Source organism: Solanum pennellii, chromosome 4 (assembly GCF_001406875.1).
Source record: "Solanum pennellii chromosome 4, SPENNV200".
NCBI classification, from domain to species: domain Eukaryota; kingdom Viridiplantae; phylum Streptophyta; class Magnoliopsida; order Solanales; family Solanaceae; genus Solanum; species Solanum pennellii.
This window is the reverse complement of record NC_028640.1, coordinates 1,819,977-1,833,348: the sequence shown is the minus strand read 5'-3', so window position 1 is coordinate 1,833,348 and position 13,372 is coordinate 1,819,977. Positions and strand designations below refer to the sequence as shown.

Genomic DNA, 13,372 nt, shown 5'->3' with positions numbered 1-13,372 from the left:
CTCCCCCCCCCCCCAACCCGCCCACCCCCCAATTAAATCGGCTGCTGCAGGCTCTTGACAGTTGACACCATTAGTGTGGTTCAATGGTTCTAATAGTTGCCTTCTCTGACTCATAGGTTAACTGCACGAGCTTTCTATTGTGGTTTCACTAGTTATCAGTCTAGTATGATAAATATGTTAAATGTGTTACGGCTGACATCAATGGATCATATAGCAGTAACAGTGGCTTGTTCTGCTGCCTCCAGAAGCCCACTGTCGAGACCATTCAATACTATTGAGCTTATTACATGTCTACCTACAACTCAGAATTCACACATTGAGCCATTTAGACACACCCAGATCATAGGGATCCGTTATAGATCTTGCCAATGCCTCATGGTAAAGTTATACTGTGGAAACAAAACAAAGGGAGACCAGACGGTTCTCGTTGAAGTACAGGTGTTTTATGAAATCGCCAAACAAAAAGCTAGACTTCTAAAAGTTGGCAAGAGAAGCTAGATTCCAAGAGATTGCTGATTGAACTCCTAGATTGAGCAATATTAATTTAATGCACATGCAAGATTGGATTGATGAGTGAAGTGAATTCTATCAATCTAACAAAATGCAGCTATTATATAAGTTAGCACACATGCTGCCCTCTAATGATATTTTCTGCATCTTTTCTCTTATTCATCTCCAAATTGATGTGTTATTTAACTTTTGCAATCGGTTTGCAGTTACTGCAGTGGACTTGAAGCAGACTGTGCTGGTTGATCGAGACCTTCAAATTCGAGCATACTATGCTGGACATGTATGGTTTAAACTATTCATTTGCACAAACACTCCAATAACTTTTTCACTTGCATTCATCGGTATCAAGCAGATTGACCTGTAGGTTTTCTTTTCACTCTTACGGGAAAAAGGGAACATCAATTAATGATGACAAAAGCCACATCAACTTAATTAACGATAATGAGTTTGTTTAGATTGACTTATTTTAGGCAGTTTTTTAAAAGGTGGGGGCATGAGCCTGACATTTTATGTAGCATGGGTGAGGTGTAAGTCCCGAAATATGGGGGTAATTCCCATGGATCTACGGGGCATATCTCATGTATCTTTAATTTTATAATTTTATTACTATGAAAATAAGAAAATGTAAAAATTTCAATAACTCTGCCAATAAATTCAATAAATCGCTGCTTATATAGAAAAAAATATTATTCTTATTATTTTATAAAGGTATCAACACAAAAATGATAATATTCGAGATCTTTAAAATAAAATCATCATCCATTTCATCATTGATCTCTACTTCTCTTCTACTAGTCCTTCCATTCTCAACTAATATTTGCACCGGTTAAAAGTGTAAGAGCAATGACAAAAAATGGATAAAGTTGCGTAAGAACATAGTGTTACGGAATCTCTATCCTATCAATTTCAGGCATGACTGTCTAGAATATTATTTTTGGCAGTGTCATTTTCAATGAGAGGAAGAGAGACTATTATTGGAAATAGCCTCACTACCCTCCATGAGGTAGCAATAAGGTTTGCCTACATTCTATCCTTCCTAGACCCCACTTGCGGGATAACACTGGGTGTTTTGTTGTTTGAAAAAATCTCTACAACATGAAAACATGATAACATTAAGTATAAAAATCACTACCCCAATAAAAATATGATTAAATACTTTTAAGATACTAAAAAACAAATTTATCGCCCAGGAATCACACTTTCATTCTCGGGGCTTATGCCCCAGTCTAGGCTGTCCTTCCTATGAATCTAGACTTTTCATTTGCACTCTTGAACGTTTTTGTTACGCCCCGCCCCGAGGTTTTGGGTTAAAATAGTGATTTAAGCTCTTGTTTTTAAGCTAAAATAACAAAAATAAGCCAAAAGTTATGGGTAAAGATTTCTAACTTAAAGTTATAACTTTTTACTTACAAGTCATAAGTTATAAGCCCATACAAATGGACTCAATGTTAGAAAAGGATTATGAATTGGAGGGCATCTTTTCAAATTTTTAAGGAACGGAAAATGAAGATTAAGAGAGTCATATCTATCGCAACTGATTCTTCTCCTTTAGGTTGGTCCGATCTGAAAGTGTTCTCAAGTTTAAACTGGCTATTTTCATGGCGCGTATTTCATATTTCATCTTCTTAGAATTGATTATTCCCTTTCCAACTGACCTACATTTCTGAAGCATATGCAGATTGTTGATTGACTCTTCTAACCTCCTCTTCTATCACACACATACACGATCTTGTGTTAGTGCTTCTGGATATAGCTAATTTACTCGATAGCTGTGTGAAGCGCACTAGATTTTCTGTGTTCTTTCTTTAATTTGGAAGTTACAAGCAGCTATATATACTCCATGTCAATAAGCAGAGCTGTGTATGTTTGTCTTTTTCTTTCCTGGCTCAGTTTCTCCAACTTGAGTGAGAACAATTTTTTGTTACATTTGGAAGTTCCTCCATAAAAGCAGCAACACAGCAGTATCACAAAACAAAAAGAAAATAACAGCCGTGAAAATCCAATGTCTTAAACAATGAAAATAGGAGAGAGAAAAAAAAACAGCTAATTCATAATATGTCTACCACCAATGATAAAAAAATGCTACTTATGAAAGTGATATTGCGAAATATACTACCAGCAGAACCCATCCTTCGGGGTGGCCCAGTGTTTGGACTTGGGACTTCCATGTTGGAGGTCTCAAGTTTGAAACCCCTTGCCAACGAAAGCAAGAGGTTTGCCTGCTGTTCGAGCTCGTGGCACCAGACTTGCCTAGTTCGGATCATCTCTCCTATGTAGTCTGCGAGCTATTGCATAGGAGCGGGGGTTTTACCCTGTACGCTCCCTAAGGGTAGTGGCTGCGGGTTTTCATGTAATAAAAAAAAAATACTAGCAGAAACCAATTGATCAATCAGGAAGTTTTGACACCACACTACTTGTGTATATACTCATATATATATATAGAATTTCCCCACTACATTGGCATACTGACTTGCGGAAAAATAAAAGCACTAAAGATAACCTGATTGCTAGTGCTAGCTGCAAGTTCATTCTTGGAGACAAAGTCATGCAATGCAAATTATAGATCTGAGCTTAACATATATGCACATATTGTCCTTCTCTATATTGCTGTTGTCTACCTTCCTTTATTTCCCCGTAATATGGCACATGTCATGGGTGATCTCATGTGAAAGACATTTAAATCACCAGCAAATGTGGAAGAAAAACATGGAGTAAATTAAAATTCTGGATTGATGAATTGGAAAAGAAATTTGTGTTTATCCCTATTAATTCATGATGTTCTGAACGAGCTGTCTTGTCAAATATTTTAGATATCTTTGATTGAAATCTTCTTATACATTCCTTCTTGTGAATTTTCACTCAACTCCCTTCTATTATTATACACAAAAAAAATATAGCCAGAATTTTTTCATCCAGCTGTAAATCATGCATGAAAGGTCAATCAATATAGTGTTGTGAATATCAAAACTCTATGTCTAGGTTCTTGGTGCTGCAATGTTTTATGCTAAAGTGGGCGATGCTGCTATGGTATACACTGGAGATTATAATATGACGGCTGATAGACATCTTGGAGCTGCTCAAATTGACCGGCTGCAGCTGGACCTTGTCATAACAGAGTAAGTAGTGGATACTGGATACCATCTAGAAAATCACCTGCATATACATCATGGTTGTACCTGTCGAAAGAACATTATGGTAAACAATCTTGGTCAAATATTTAGTATAAATCAATATTGATGATCATTTTTCCAGTTCCTTTTTTATTTCACGATTTTATGTATTTCAAGTGGATTGATGACTTCTGAGTCCCACATCAGTTGCGGGAATGGAAATTCGACTCCTTATATAGTTGGCGACAATCCTCACCCCTTGATCTAGCTTTTGAGGTTAAGTTAGCTTCAATGTCCATTTCTTTATTATGCTATAGAGCCATACCCTTCCCAAATCATTGTTTACCCGACGTTGGGCCCCATCTTATATTGTCAACTCTTTGTGTGCAAGGGGTGTTGAGTACACATTGGTTGTGAGACCGGGGATTGGACTCCTTGTATGGACTTGACAATCCTCACCTTTTGAGCTAGCTTTTGAAATTGAGTTAGGCCTAAAATCCATTTCTTTCCTGATTTCGATGCTCTTTTGGCTAGGCTTTGCTCAAAAAATAGTTTGCACTTGAGAAAAAATATGATTCAAGATTTGATGAAATATTGAGAATTAGCATGTAGTTTTTGTGTATGGCTGTAAACTAACAATGTTAGACGACTAGCACCAAAATCATATGTTAGTTCTTGCCAAAATTTATGTCTCCTGCTAATTGGTTTGACTGGAACTTTGCAGTGTTTAGTGGTATGAACTTGATGTAATATCCTCCTTTTCCATGTCTTATCCATGTTGGTGGTATCGTATTAGTGTTCTTTCCTTCTTCTAGCCTCTTCAACAAGTTACAATAATCACTTTTGATTCAAAATTTGGCGATATCCTGATAAATAAATTTAATGGCATTATCTTGGCTTGAAAAATGATATTTTTTGCTGCCAAGATCTCTACTCATAATTTTGTTCTTACAGGTCAACTTATGCTACCACCATCCGCGATTCCAAATATGTTCGGGAGAGGGAGTTTCTTGAAGCAGTATGATACTTTTGGCTACTAGAAAGAGTGCTTTTTTTTCGCTATCCTGCATATGTTTTTCTTATGATTTCTGCTTATAGCACATTGCTGTGACAGAATATGCTTGTGAGTGCTTGTAAGGGTCTTGTCTGAATATCCTTGTCCTGGGTGCTATGTTTTATATCCCGATGTCAATGACTAATGTTGATTGGTATAAGGCCCCTAGTCTAGTTCTGAAGCCTTGACTCTTCTAACAAAGTCAAAAGCGAGTAATGTGATTCGCAGAAGTATATAAAATAGTTTGCATGGTGTGCTCATAGACTCACAGTGATTTAAAAGTTGTGAATACAATCTGAGTGCTGTACTCCATACCTAAAACGATATTTTGCTTGTGAATTGTCAAATCATAGTTATTGTCCAAGTGTCTCTTAAAAGGTGGTAGGGAAAGAGGCTGCATTGCATTTTCTTTTATCTGTACCCCTTGATTGATGATTGATTTCTAACACTGAACAAATCTCTACCGAAGGGAATTTGTGTTTTGTGTAAGACTTGCAAATTAAAAGATGTATGCATGTGCACTTTGTTTTCTTTGTTTACTGCACTTCATCAATTACGGCAATTAGGCATAATCTCTTTCAGTTGTATATTTTTTCTGCTCACCTTGCTCTCTTTCGTAATTGGAGGGTTTTTGTCTAAAACATTGTATTTATTGCCATTCTCTATTATTAAGAGTCCTTTATTTCTAAAATATTTGTGATTCTTTTCTTGATATTATCCATTCAATTTGCTTTATTGTATTATTGAATTCGTTTTTATTTACTCTTGCTTTAATACCAAAAATTGATAATTTTTTAGATTCACAAATGTGTTGATAGCGGAGGAAAGGTGCTCATCCCTGCATTTGCTCTTGGAAGAGCTCAGGTTTTTATTCTTTATTTTGGCTACATTATAAATCAAGTCTATTTTTTTTTACTTTTTTCTTTTTGATAACTGTGGTGTCTGGGCTAGCTTGCGCGTATCTCGACTAATTCTACGGGATACTTATCAATACTTATCAATAGGGGTGGGTGTTCGGTTCTTCAGTTCAATCTTATCAAACTTCGATTCGGTTGCTTGGTTATGGAAACATGTGCAACAAACACCGAACCAATTTAGTTCAGTTTTTTCGAAGTTTGTTCAATTTGGTCTTCTGAAACGTTTTCTCGACGCAAATGAGTAAAACAAAATAAGGACCAAACCAAAATAAATATAACGTTAATACTATAATTATACCAATATATGGTACTAAATTACTAATTAGACCAAAATTATACTGGAATTATACCATATGTAATACTAACTATACCACTATTATACTAGAATTATACGATGTATAATACTAGATTATCCACTATTATATTAGAATTATACCACATATAGTACTAATTGTACCACTATTATGTTGATATTATAACATATATAATACTAATTATACCACTATTGTACTTTAATTATACCATATATACTACTTGCATTTAATTGCCAATAAATGTTAACTAGTCAATTATGATAAGATTCTATAATAATTAGTGATTTAGTATTGCACAATTGTATTTTCTTTTTACATAATAGAGAAAATTAAAATTTGAGTTGTGAAACAAATTTAACGCATAAAAGTTGGCACATATGGATAACCGATCCTTTTAATGAATAATTATGGAAAAATAGGAAACATTTCATTGGAATTGACGAGCGAGATTCTGTCTGGAAATTAGATAACTTGTTTTTTGGTTTTTGCTAATTTTAAAATATTTTAATAAAGCTTTTATTAATAAAAGTTTCGTTCTTCGGTGCACCGAAGAATCACGACCCTTAAATGGAACACCGAATCAAAGGACCAAACCTTTGAAAAAAAGAAGAAGCCGAAACCAAAGAGCCAAATTAGTTAGGTCTGGTCTATCGGTATTTATGCCCACCTCTACCTATCACTCACCAACAACATGTACCCAGTAACTTTGTCTATCGAGGCTAGAACATACGTGTAGAAGTCACACCTAGTCTTTCGTTTCTACTATAATTTGAACTTGAGACTTCATGTGCTCAATCCACTTCATTGACCACTAGGTTTCACCTTGGGGTGCTAACTCTAGCTTTTTAAATGCCTAGATTTAGGACATACTTTAGCTTTAGGTCTTCTATAATGACAAATAATTCAAGGGAGGGTGGGGGTAAGTGAACATAACATTACTGAAGAGTTAAATGTTAATCAATGGTCCTAAACTTCTAATCAGTATTTTCGTTTCCAGACATTCCATGAAGAATGTGGTCAACTAGTCCAAACTCTAGTAAGTTATGCATGTGACTCTCTGAGCTGGCTGTCAATTTGGTTTCAAATATTTGATTATGAGAAACTAAGACATCAATGCTACCAGAGCTTCCGTCAGGCTTGTATTTATTTGGAAGTCCAACTCTCTCCAACGAGAGCACCCACATCTGATAGTGCCTATGTACAAGTCATGGTTTACATATTTCAATCAATCAACTTGTACCTCGATTCCAAACTTGTGGTCAGTGAGTATGAATCCTCTATATCTATTCCACTCTATCTGCGCTCGTTTCACTCTAATAATAAATAAATAAGGAAAATTATGAGTTTTCTAAGTCTAGAGGTTCTCTATATCTCACACTTATCACTGCTAATGATCTATACATGTGTGGTATAAGTTGCCGAATTATATAACTGATAAACATGGGCTTTCCTCAGTCTTAGTTTTGATGTTTTTCTTTATGTTCGTGCTGCTTCTTACAATTTTCTCTTCTTCTGTACTGTAAGATATTATAACACAAATATTTGTTTTATTGGTGAACTATACTTCTCCAAACAGGAACTCTGTATGTTATTGGATGACTATTGGGAGCGGATGAATCTTAAAGTTCCTATTTATTTTTCCGCAGGTTCTTCTCCCTTGATTTCCTTGCATAATTCCTTTGGTCATTGCAGTTATGTGATATTTCTTTGTTGAAATCTTGATCCTTCCTTGATCAGATTAGAAGAATTAGAATCAGAACTGGAATTCTGCAAGTGCACACATATCTCTGTAACTTTATGTGATTTATTAAGTGTTGTTGGAGCTATCAAGCTGTCTGCACTATAACATGCCAAGCAATTTTATGTTATATTTAAAAACTAAAAGAATAAGCCTTCCCGTGTACGTGAAAAATAGTTATTACTCGGTAGAAGGTATACCTTTTAGGATAATCTACTTAGATTTACTGGAGATACCTAAGATAGTGTTGCATACCTTTGTTACCATCTCTAGTGTCATTAAAGTCACCACATACTATCCATGGCCCAAGACAAGTGCTCCTCACATTGATCAACTCTTGCCAGAGTGTCCTCCTTGTCACTCTATTGCAGTCAGCACACACACACCAGTTAAATGCCAGCTCTAGTTATCATGTAAACTGGTGAACTTGCCTGTTATGCATTGGTTGCCATCCACCACCGTCTTCCCATTCCAGATTCTTTTATCCCAAAGAATTAGGATTCCCCCACTGCTCCCCTGAGCCTCCTTTTGGATTTTTCCCATCCATCTATTGTGCCAGATTCTCTAAATAACATTGTCTATCTGACCATCAAGTTTTGTTTCTACCAACACAAAGACATCAGCTCCTCACTGTTGAAGAAGCTTTCTCACTAACTCCCTCTTACTTCTCCCATATAACCCCCTAACATTCCAGGAGATTAAAACTTCAATAGTTTAGTCTTGAATAAATATTTTACGTATTTCTTACACTAGGTTGTCATTAGTTCTCTTAATTAATCTTTTTCGTGGTACAAAAATTCTGCAAACATTTTGGATTTACGTAATGTTTTTTTGGTAGTTTGATGCCCTATTCTTAATCCTGAACTACTAATCTTTCAGGTTTGACCATACAAGCTAATATGTACTATAAAGTTCTCATAAACTGGGCCAGCCAAAAGGTGAAAAACCTTTCCGCAACACGCAATGCATTTGACTTCAAAAATGGTGCTTCCTCTATCACTCATTGCAAGCTTTAGTAAATTGTAGAAATACTAAAACAGTAACAGGGATCACCAAACTTTCTTGTTCCGCGATATTCCTCTCTGTATTCTTTAGTAGTTCAAGTGAAAGTTAAGATTGATCTGGAAAAAGTGCATGATTAAGATCATACATAATGATATGCTCATATTACATTATCTGATGCTTGTACTTTGTAGTCCACAGTTTTGAACGTTCCATGATAAATGCTCCTGGACCTTGTGTTTTGTTTGCTACTCCCGGCATGTTAAGTGGTGGATTTTCACTTGAAGTTTTCAAGCAATGGGCTCCGTGCGAACAGAACCTGATAGTTCTACCAGGGTACCACCTTTAATTCACTTTTATTTAATATCTTGTCATGAGACAAAAAGAAATGCATTTACAAATGTTAATGATACATCCTTGCCTTTGTCTTTTAATAAAAGAGGTCTGGGTTCAGGGACGGATTTATAGCCCAATTTGTGGTGCACGTGAACCCATGGTCTCTCGGGCAAACTAATATTATATATACATATTCTTTTAGAATAGATCTAATATTATGTGCTGGGTCTCATGCTCCAAAGAAGTCAAATGGTGCACTTCATTGAACACTTGGTTATTTACCCAGAGGAACAAGGATCAATTCCCCCCCTAATACTTCCTTTTTTCCTCCTTTCTTTTGTGGTGCGCCCACGTGGTGCACCCATGTTATACAAAATCTGCATCCACCTTTGCCTGGATTGAGTAAGCTGCTTCAAAATATTTGTCAAATATTTGCATTCTCTTTTGCTTCTTTAATCTGAAACTCTTGCAGAAAAACTTGTAGTTTATCTTTACACGTTGTCAGCATTACCAAAATGCTATTGAGAGCGTAAAATCATGAGAACTGACTTCCATCAATTTTGCGAGGTGCAACAAAATTTTCTTTGGATCTAATGTCTCAATATACATTCTTTCTTGGTCGAGATGATCGATACTGCTCTTAGCATCAACTGATGATTGTCAAGAGTTGTTTCATTTCATAAGTGAATATATTCAGTCATTCTTTCCTGCATCGCTGGACCTAAGCACTTGGTGGTATCTTTACTACCAGGAGAAAGTGGGAAGTCAGATTAGAAAACGAAGCTCGGGGTTTGACTTTTTGCAATTCCCTTGGGAATGAGAAAATTGAAACTCATAAATAGGGATGTAAATATTTCATTCGTAATGCTCATTTCTTGTTTATGTGTTTTTATCTTTCGGTGTTACCCGTCTCATGTTCCTTTCCTTCTTCCCTATAAACTTTTACATATAGGAGCTTTAAGGTCAGCTAGATTCCATTTTAAATACTTCCTACTCTGATTGTGTTCTTTACCCTTTAAAACTCAGTTGAGCACATCATAAAGAACAATTGTATGCTATCTTCATCAATTAATTTTTCGGCTATTGCCTCAGAGAAAGAACTTAAAACTGTCATTTCTCTATTTATATGTTTAGTCATAAGGATTATTGTTCTTTATCACCATTAGGACTATCTGGCTTCCTATTCCGCCTTCTTTGTCACCATTTTACCTACATTTATGTTCCTACTATCCTTCGAATCCTATTTTTCAGATATTGTTTGGCTGAGACAGTAGGGCACAAGTTGATGAGAGCTAAACCTCCTGCCAGAATAGATGTTGATAAAAGCACCCAGATTGATGTGCGCTGCCAGGTATTTCTATTCTTGTATCCTCTTAAATTTGTTTAATTCCATCACATACTAGCTCTTTTGTATCTCTATCTAATCATACGCTCCACTACAATGATGATATTTTTACTCGAATGACTCTTCAAACAACTGTTGAAATGTCTGGTAATGATCATTGTTAAGAGTTAAATGTGAGGGTTCCTGTCATTTTTCTTTCTGTACAATATTGTCTTTGTTTCTCTGTTTTAGATTTTTCTACTTTGGATATCATAACTTGAAATTATGGATGATATATAGAAACATTTTCAGTTTCTAATTTTTTTTGGTTATTTAGCTTTGATCTTTCTAACTATTAAGTTTATCTGTTTCTTGGATTTTTGCCAGATTCATCAGCTGTCTTTTAGTCCACATACTGATTCCAAGGGAATCATGGATCTGATCAGATTTCTGTCACCCAAAAATGTAATACTTGTACATGGGGAAAAGCCCAAGATGGCATCGCTCAAAGAGAGAATTGAATCAGATCTTAGGATCCCATGCTACTATCCTGCAAATAACGAGTCTCAGCGCATTGAAACAACTCATTATATTAAAGCTGAGGCATCCAAATCATTTCTCCAAAGTTCTTTGAGCCCAAATTTCAAGTTTCTAAAAACAATTTCAAGAGCAGACACTGGTTTCATTCTTAATGAGAGAGCTGAGTCTTGTGTACAAGTATGTGATGACAGAGTAGCTGAAGGGGCAGTCATTATGCAGAAAGACCAGCACCCAAAAATTGTACACCAGAATGAGTTAATGGACATCTTAGAAGCAGAAAATCATAAAGTTCAGGTTGCTTACTGTTGTCCAGTGTGTGTCCCTGATGAACCTAAAAACGTAGCTTTGTCGCCAGGAGAAGATATGCATCCTGTGCTTGATAAATGCTCCTTGCTGCATTTATTATACACAAAACTTTCAAATGGTTTTCAAGATGTAACCATTCTGAATGATGGAGACCGTCTCCAGATACAGTCATTCACTGTCTCTCCCTGTCTGAAGGAGAAGTGTCCTCATAGAATACATGTTAATCCTGATAGCACATCTGAAGCAGTAAACTTTTGCTGCACGTGGTCAATGGAAGATGAGAAACTTGCTTGGAGGGTCATCTCAAGCATGAAGAATTTGGAGTTGAAGACTCGTTAAGTTTAACTGCTCGTGCTCATTTAGAATTTGAAAAAGATGTGTTCTGATGAGGGTTCGTAGAGGAGACATAATTCAGTTTATTCTGTTATGAAATGTCAAGAATCATCGCATAGTCAATGCTTGATAATTACAGCATCTGGAGTAGTTGACTGTATCAAGTACTATAGCATATACTCATATCGCGCAGTATTCGTTTGGGATTTATGAGAAGAGGGAAGAAGTATCCTAAGAAAAATCAATTGTAGTTTGACTGTATCAAGTGCTAATGTGATGCCTACATTTTTTGCAGTCAAGAAATATTGAGCTCTTTGGGACTATAGCCTGTTTTATGCTCATTACAACACTTAGCTTTGCTAAGTGCTTTTTCTGGTATACAATTTTTATTTCCTTCTTTGGTAAAAGGATGAGATTTTTGTTGGTAGTTGTTGATGCTTCTCATATACTTGTTACTAGCAGCAAATCTGCACTTTGGTATTCTTTTATTGAGTTGGATATCATGTGCTTTCGGTCTTTCAGATTTTGATTTTAGCAGAGGCAAAAACGTTAGGTAATTTCTTTCGATCTGTCCAAGCATTGGTTGGTTGTGCTTATGGTGACATAGTTGAGGGGTTTTTGTGTTCGCGTGAATCATGATCTGTTCTTAGATCATGAAATAATGTTATATTCTTTTCAAAAAATACTTAAATATATGTGTGCATTCATGTTCGAAGTGTCATATAATAAGATGGTTACTGGTACACTTATCTAGATAATATTACAACAACAGAAAATTCAGTGCATCTCTATGTAAGGTTAGGAGTTGAATTTTCATTTTGTCTTATTTATTTTTCCTTTTTCTAAAATTGATAACACTTCTTTTAAGTGTTTTGTAGATAAAATTAGGTAAGAAATATAATGTAGAAATTTTAATATTGAATTTATAATTATGATGTGTTGTGAATTATGATAGATCTTTTTTATGAATATTTGATTTAATAGATTGAAAATAAAATTTATGATTCAAATATTTCATTTATTAGAGGCTTTATAATGTATTCATTTGTTAATCACATATTTATCGAGAGAAATAAAAAATTGTATCGAAAAAATACCAAATACAATCCTTTTATCTAATTAAATCTTGAATATTTAAAACTTAGAAACATTTAATCTCTATAGTATTTTATACGATAAATACATATTCATGGTCAAGATTTGATAACAAAACCTAATTAAGTTGATATTTGACTTTGAATTTCACATTTAGGTTTGTGAATTTCTATTCAACATTGTTGTATTCATGGTCAACATCCTAATTATACTATCAAATGACTTTTTTTTAATCTTTTTAAACAAGAAGATGATATAATAATCATGAAATAATTAATGAATCGTATGATTTGAAAATAATGTAATGTAAAAGTTATAATTAGAAAAACTAATATTAAGATTAATAATCCCTAAATTACGAAGTCCTTATAATTTTGACGAATATTTTGTTTCATTAAATTTAAGTTAAAAAAAATATATACATGGCATAATAAAATAACATATATTTGGTTATAGATTGTAAAAAGTAATTCTTTTTAAAAAAAATTACAGTTATCCTTATTTTTAAAGTAAAGAAGTCACTTAATCAAATCTTTTCAGAAAAATATACTATTTATTTTTGACTATATTTAATTTAAAAAAATATCATATAAAAAATTAAATATTCAATTTGTACATATTTTATGATCTTAAAAATATCATATAAAAAATTAAATATTAAAAAATATTTTTTTCTTCGAAAAAAATAAAAATAAAAATATTTTGCAAAATCTCCCTTATCCTATTTTGTCTGTCTTTTTATCAGTACAAAGCTGCTACAAAATTGTCAGTAGCCAGACACAGCTCCCCACCC

At 34.5% G+C, this 13,372-nt stretch overlaps 1 protein-coding gene across 1 annotated transcript in view; it reads left to right on the top strand.

Moving 5' to 3' along the window:
- The window catches only part of LOC107017849 (cleavage and polyadenylation specificity factor subunit 3-II), a 23,737-nt gene that overhangs the window by 3,436 nt on the left and 6,929 nt on the right, over positions 1-13,372 (top strand). The window contains exons 5-13 of the mRNA XM_015218125.2: positions 717-790; positions 3,490-3,626; positions 4,575-4,638; positions 5,473-5,538; positions 7,482-7,551; positions 8,523-8,627; positions 8,840-8,981; positions 10,233-10,332; positions 10,693-11,485. Coding sequence (XP_015073611.2) covers positions 717-790; positions 3,490-3,626; positions 4,575-4,638; positions 5,473-5,538; positions 7,482-7,551; positions 8,523-8,627; positions 8,840-8,981; positions 10,233-10,332; positions 10,693-11,485 — 1,551 coding nt within the window. The remainder of the gene's footprint in view (positions 1-716; positions 791-3,489; positions 3,627-4,574; positions 4,639-5,472; positions 5,539-7,481; positions 7,552-8,522; positions 8,628-8,839; positions 8,982-10,232; positions 10,333-10,692; positions 11,486-13,372) is intronic.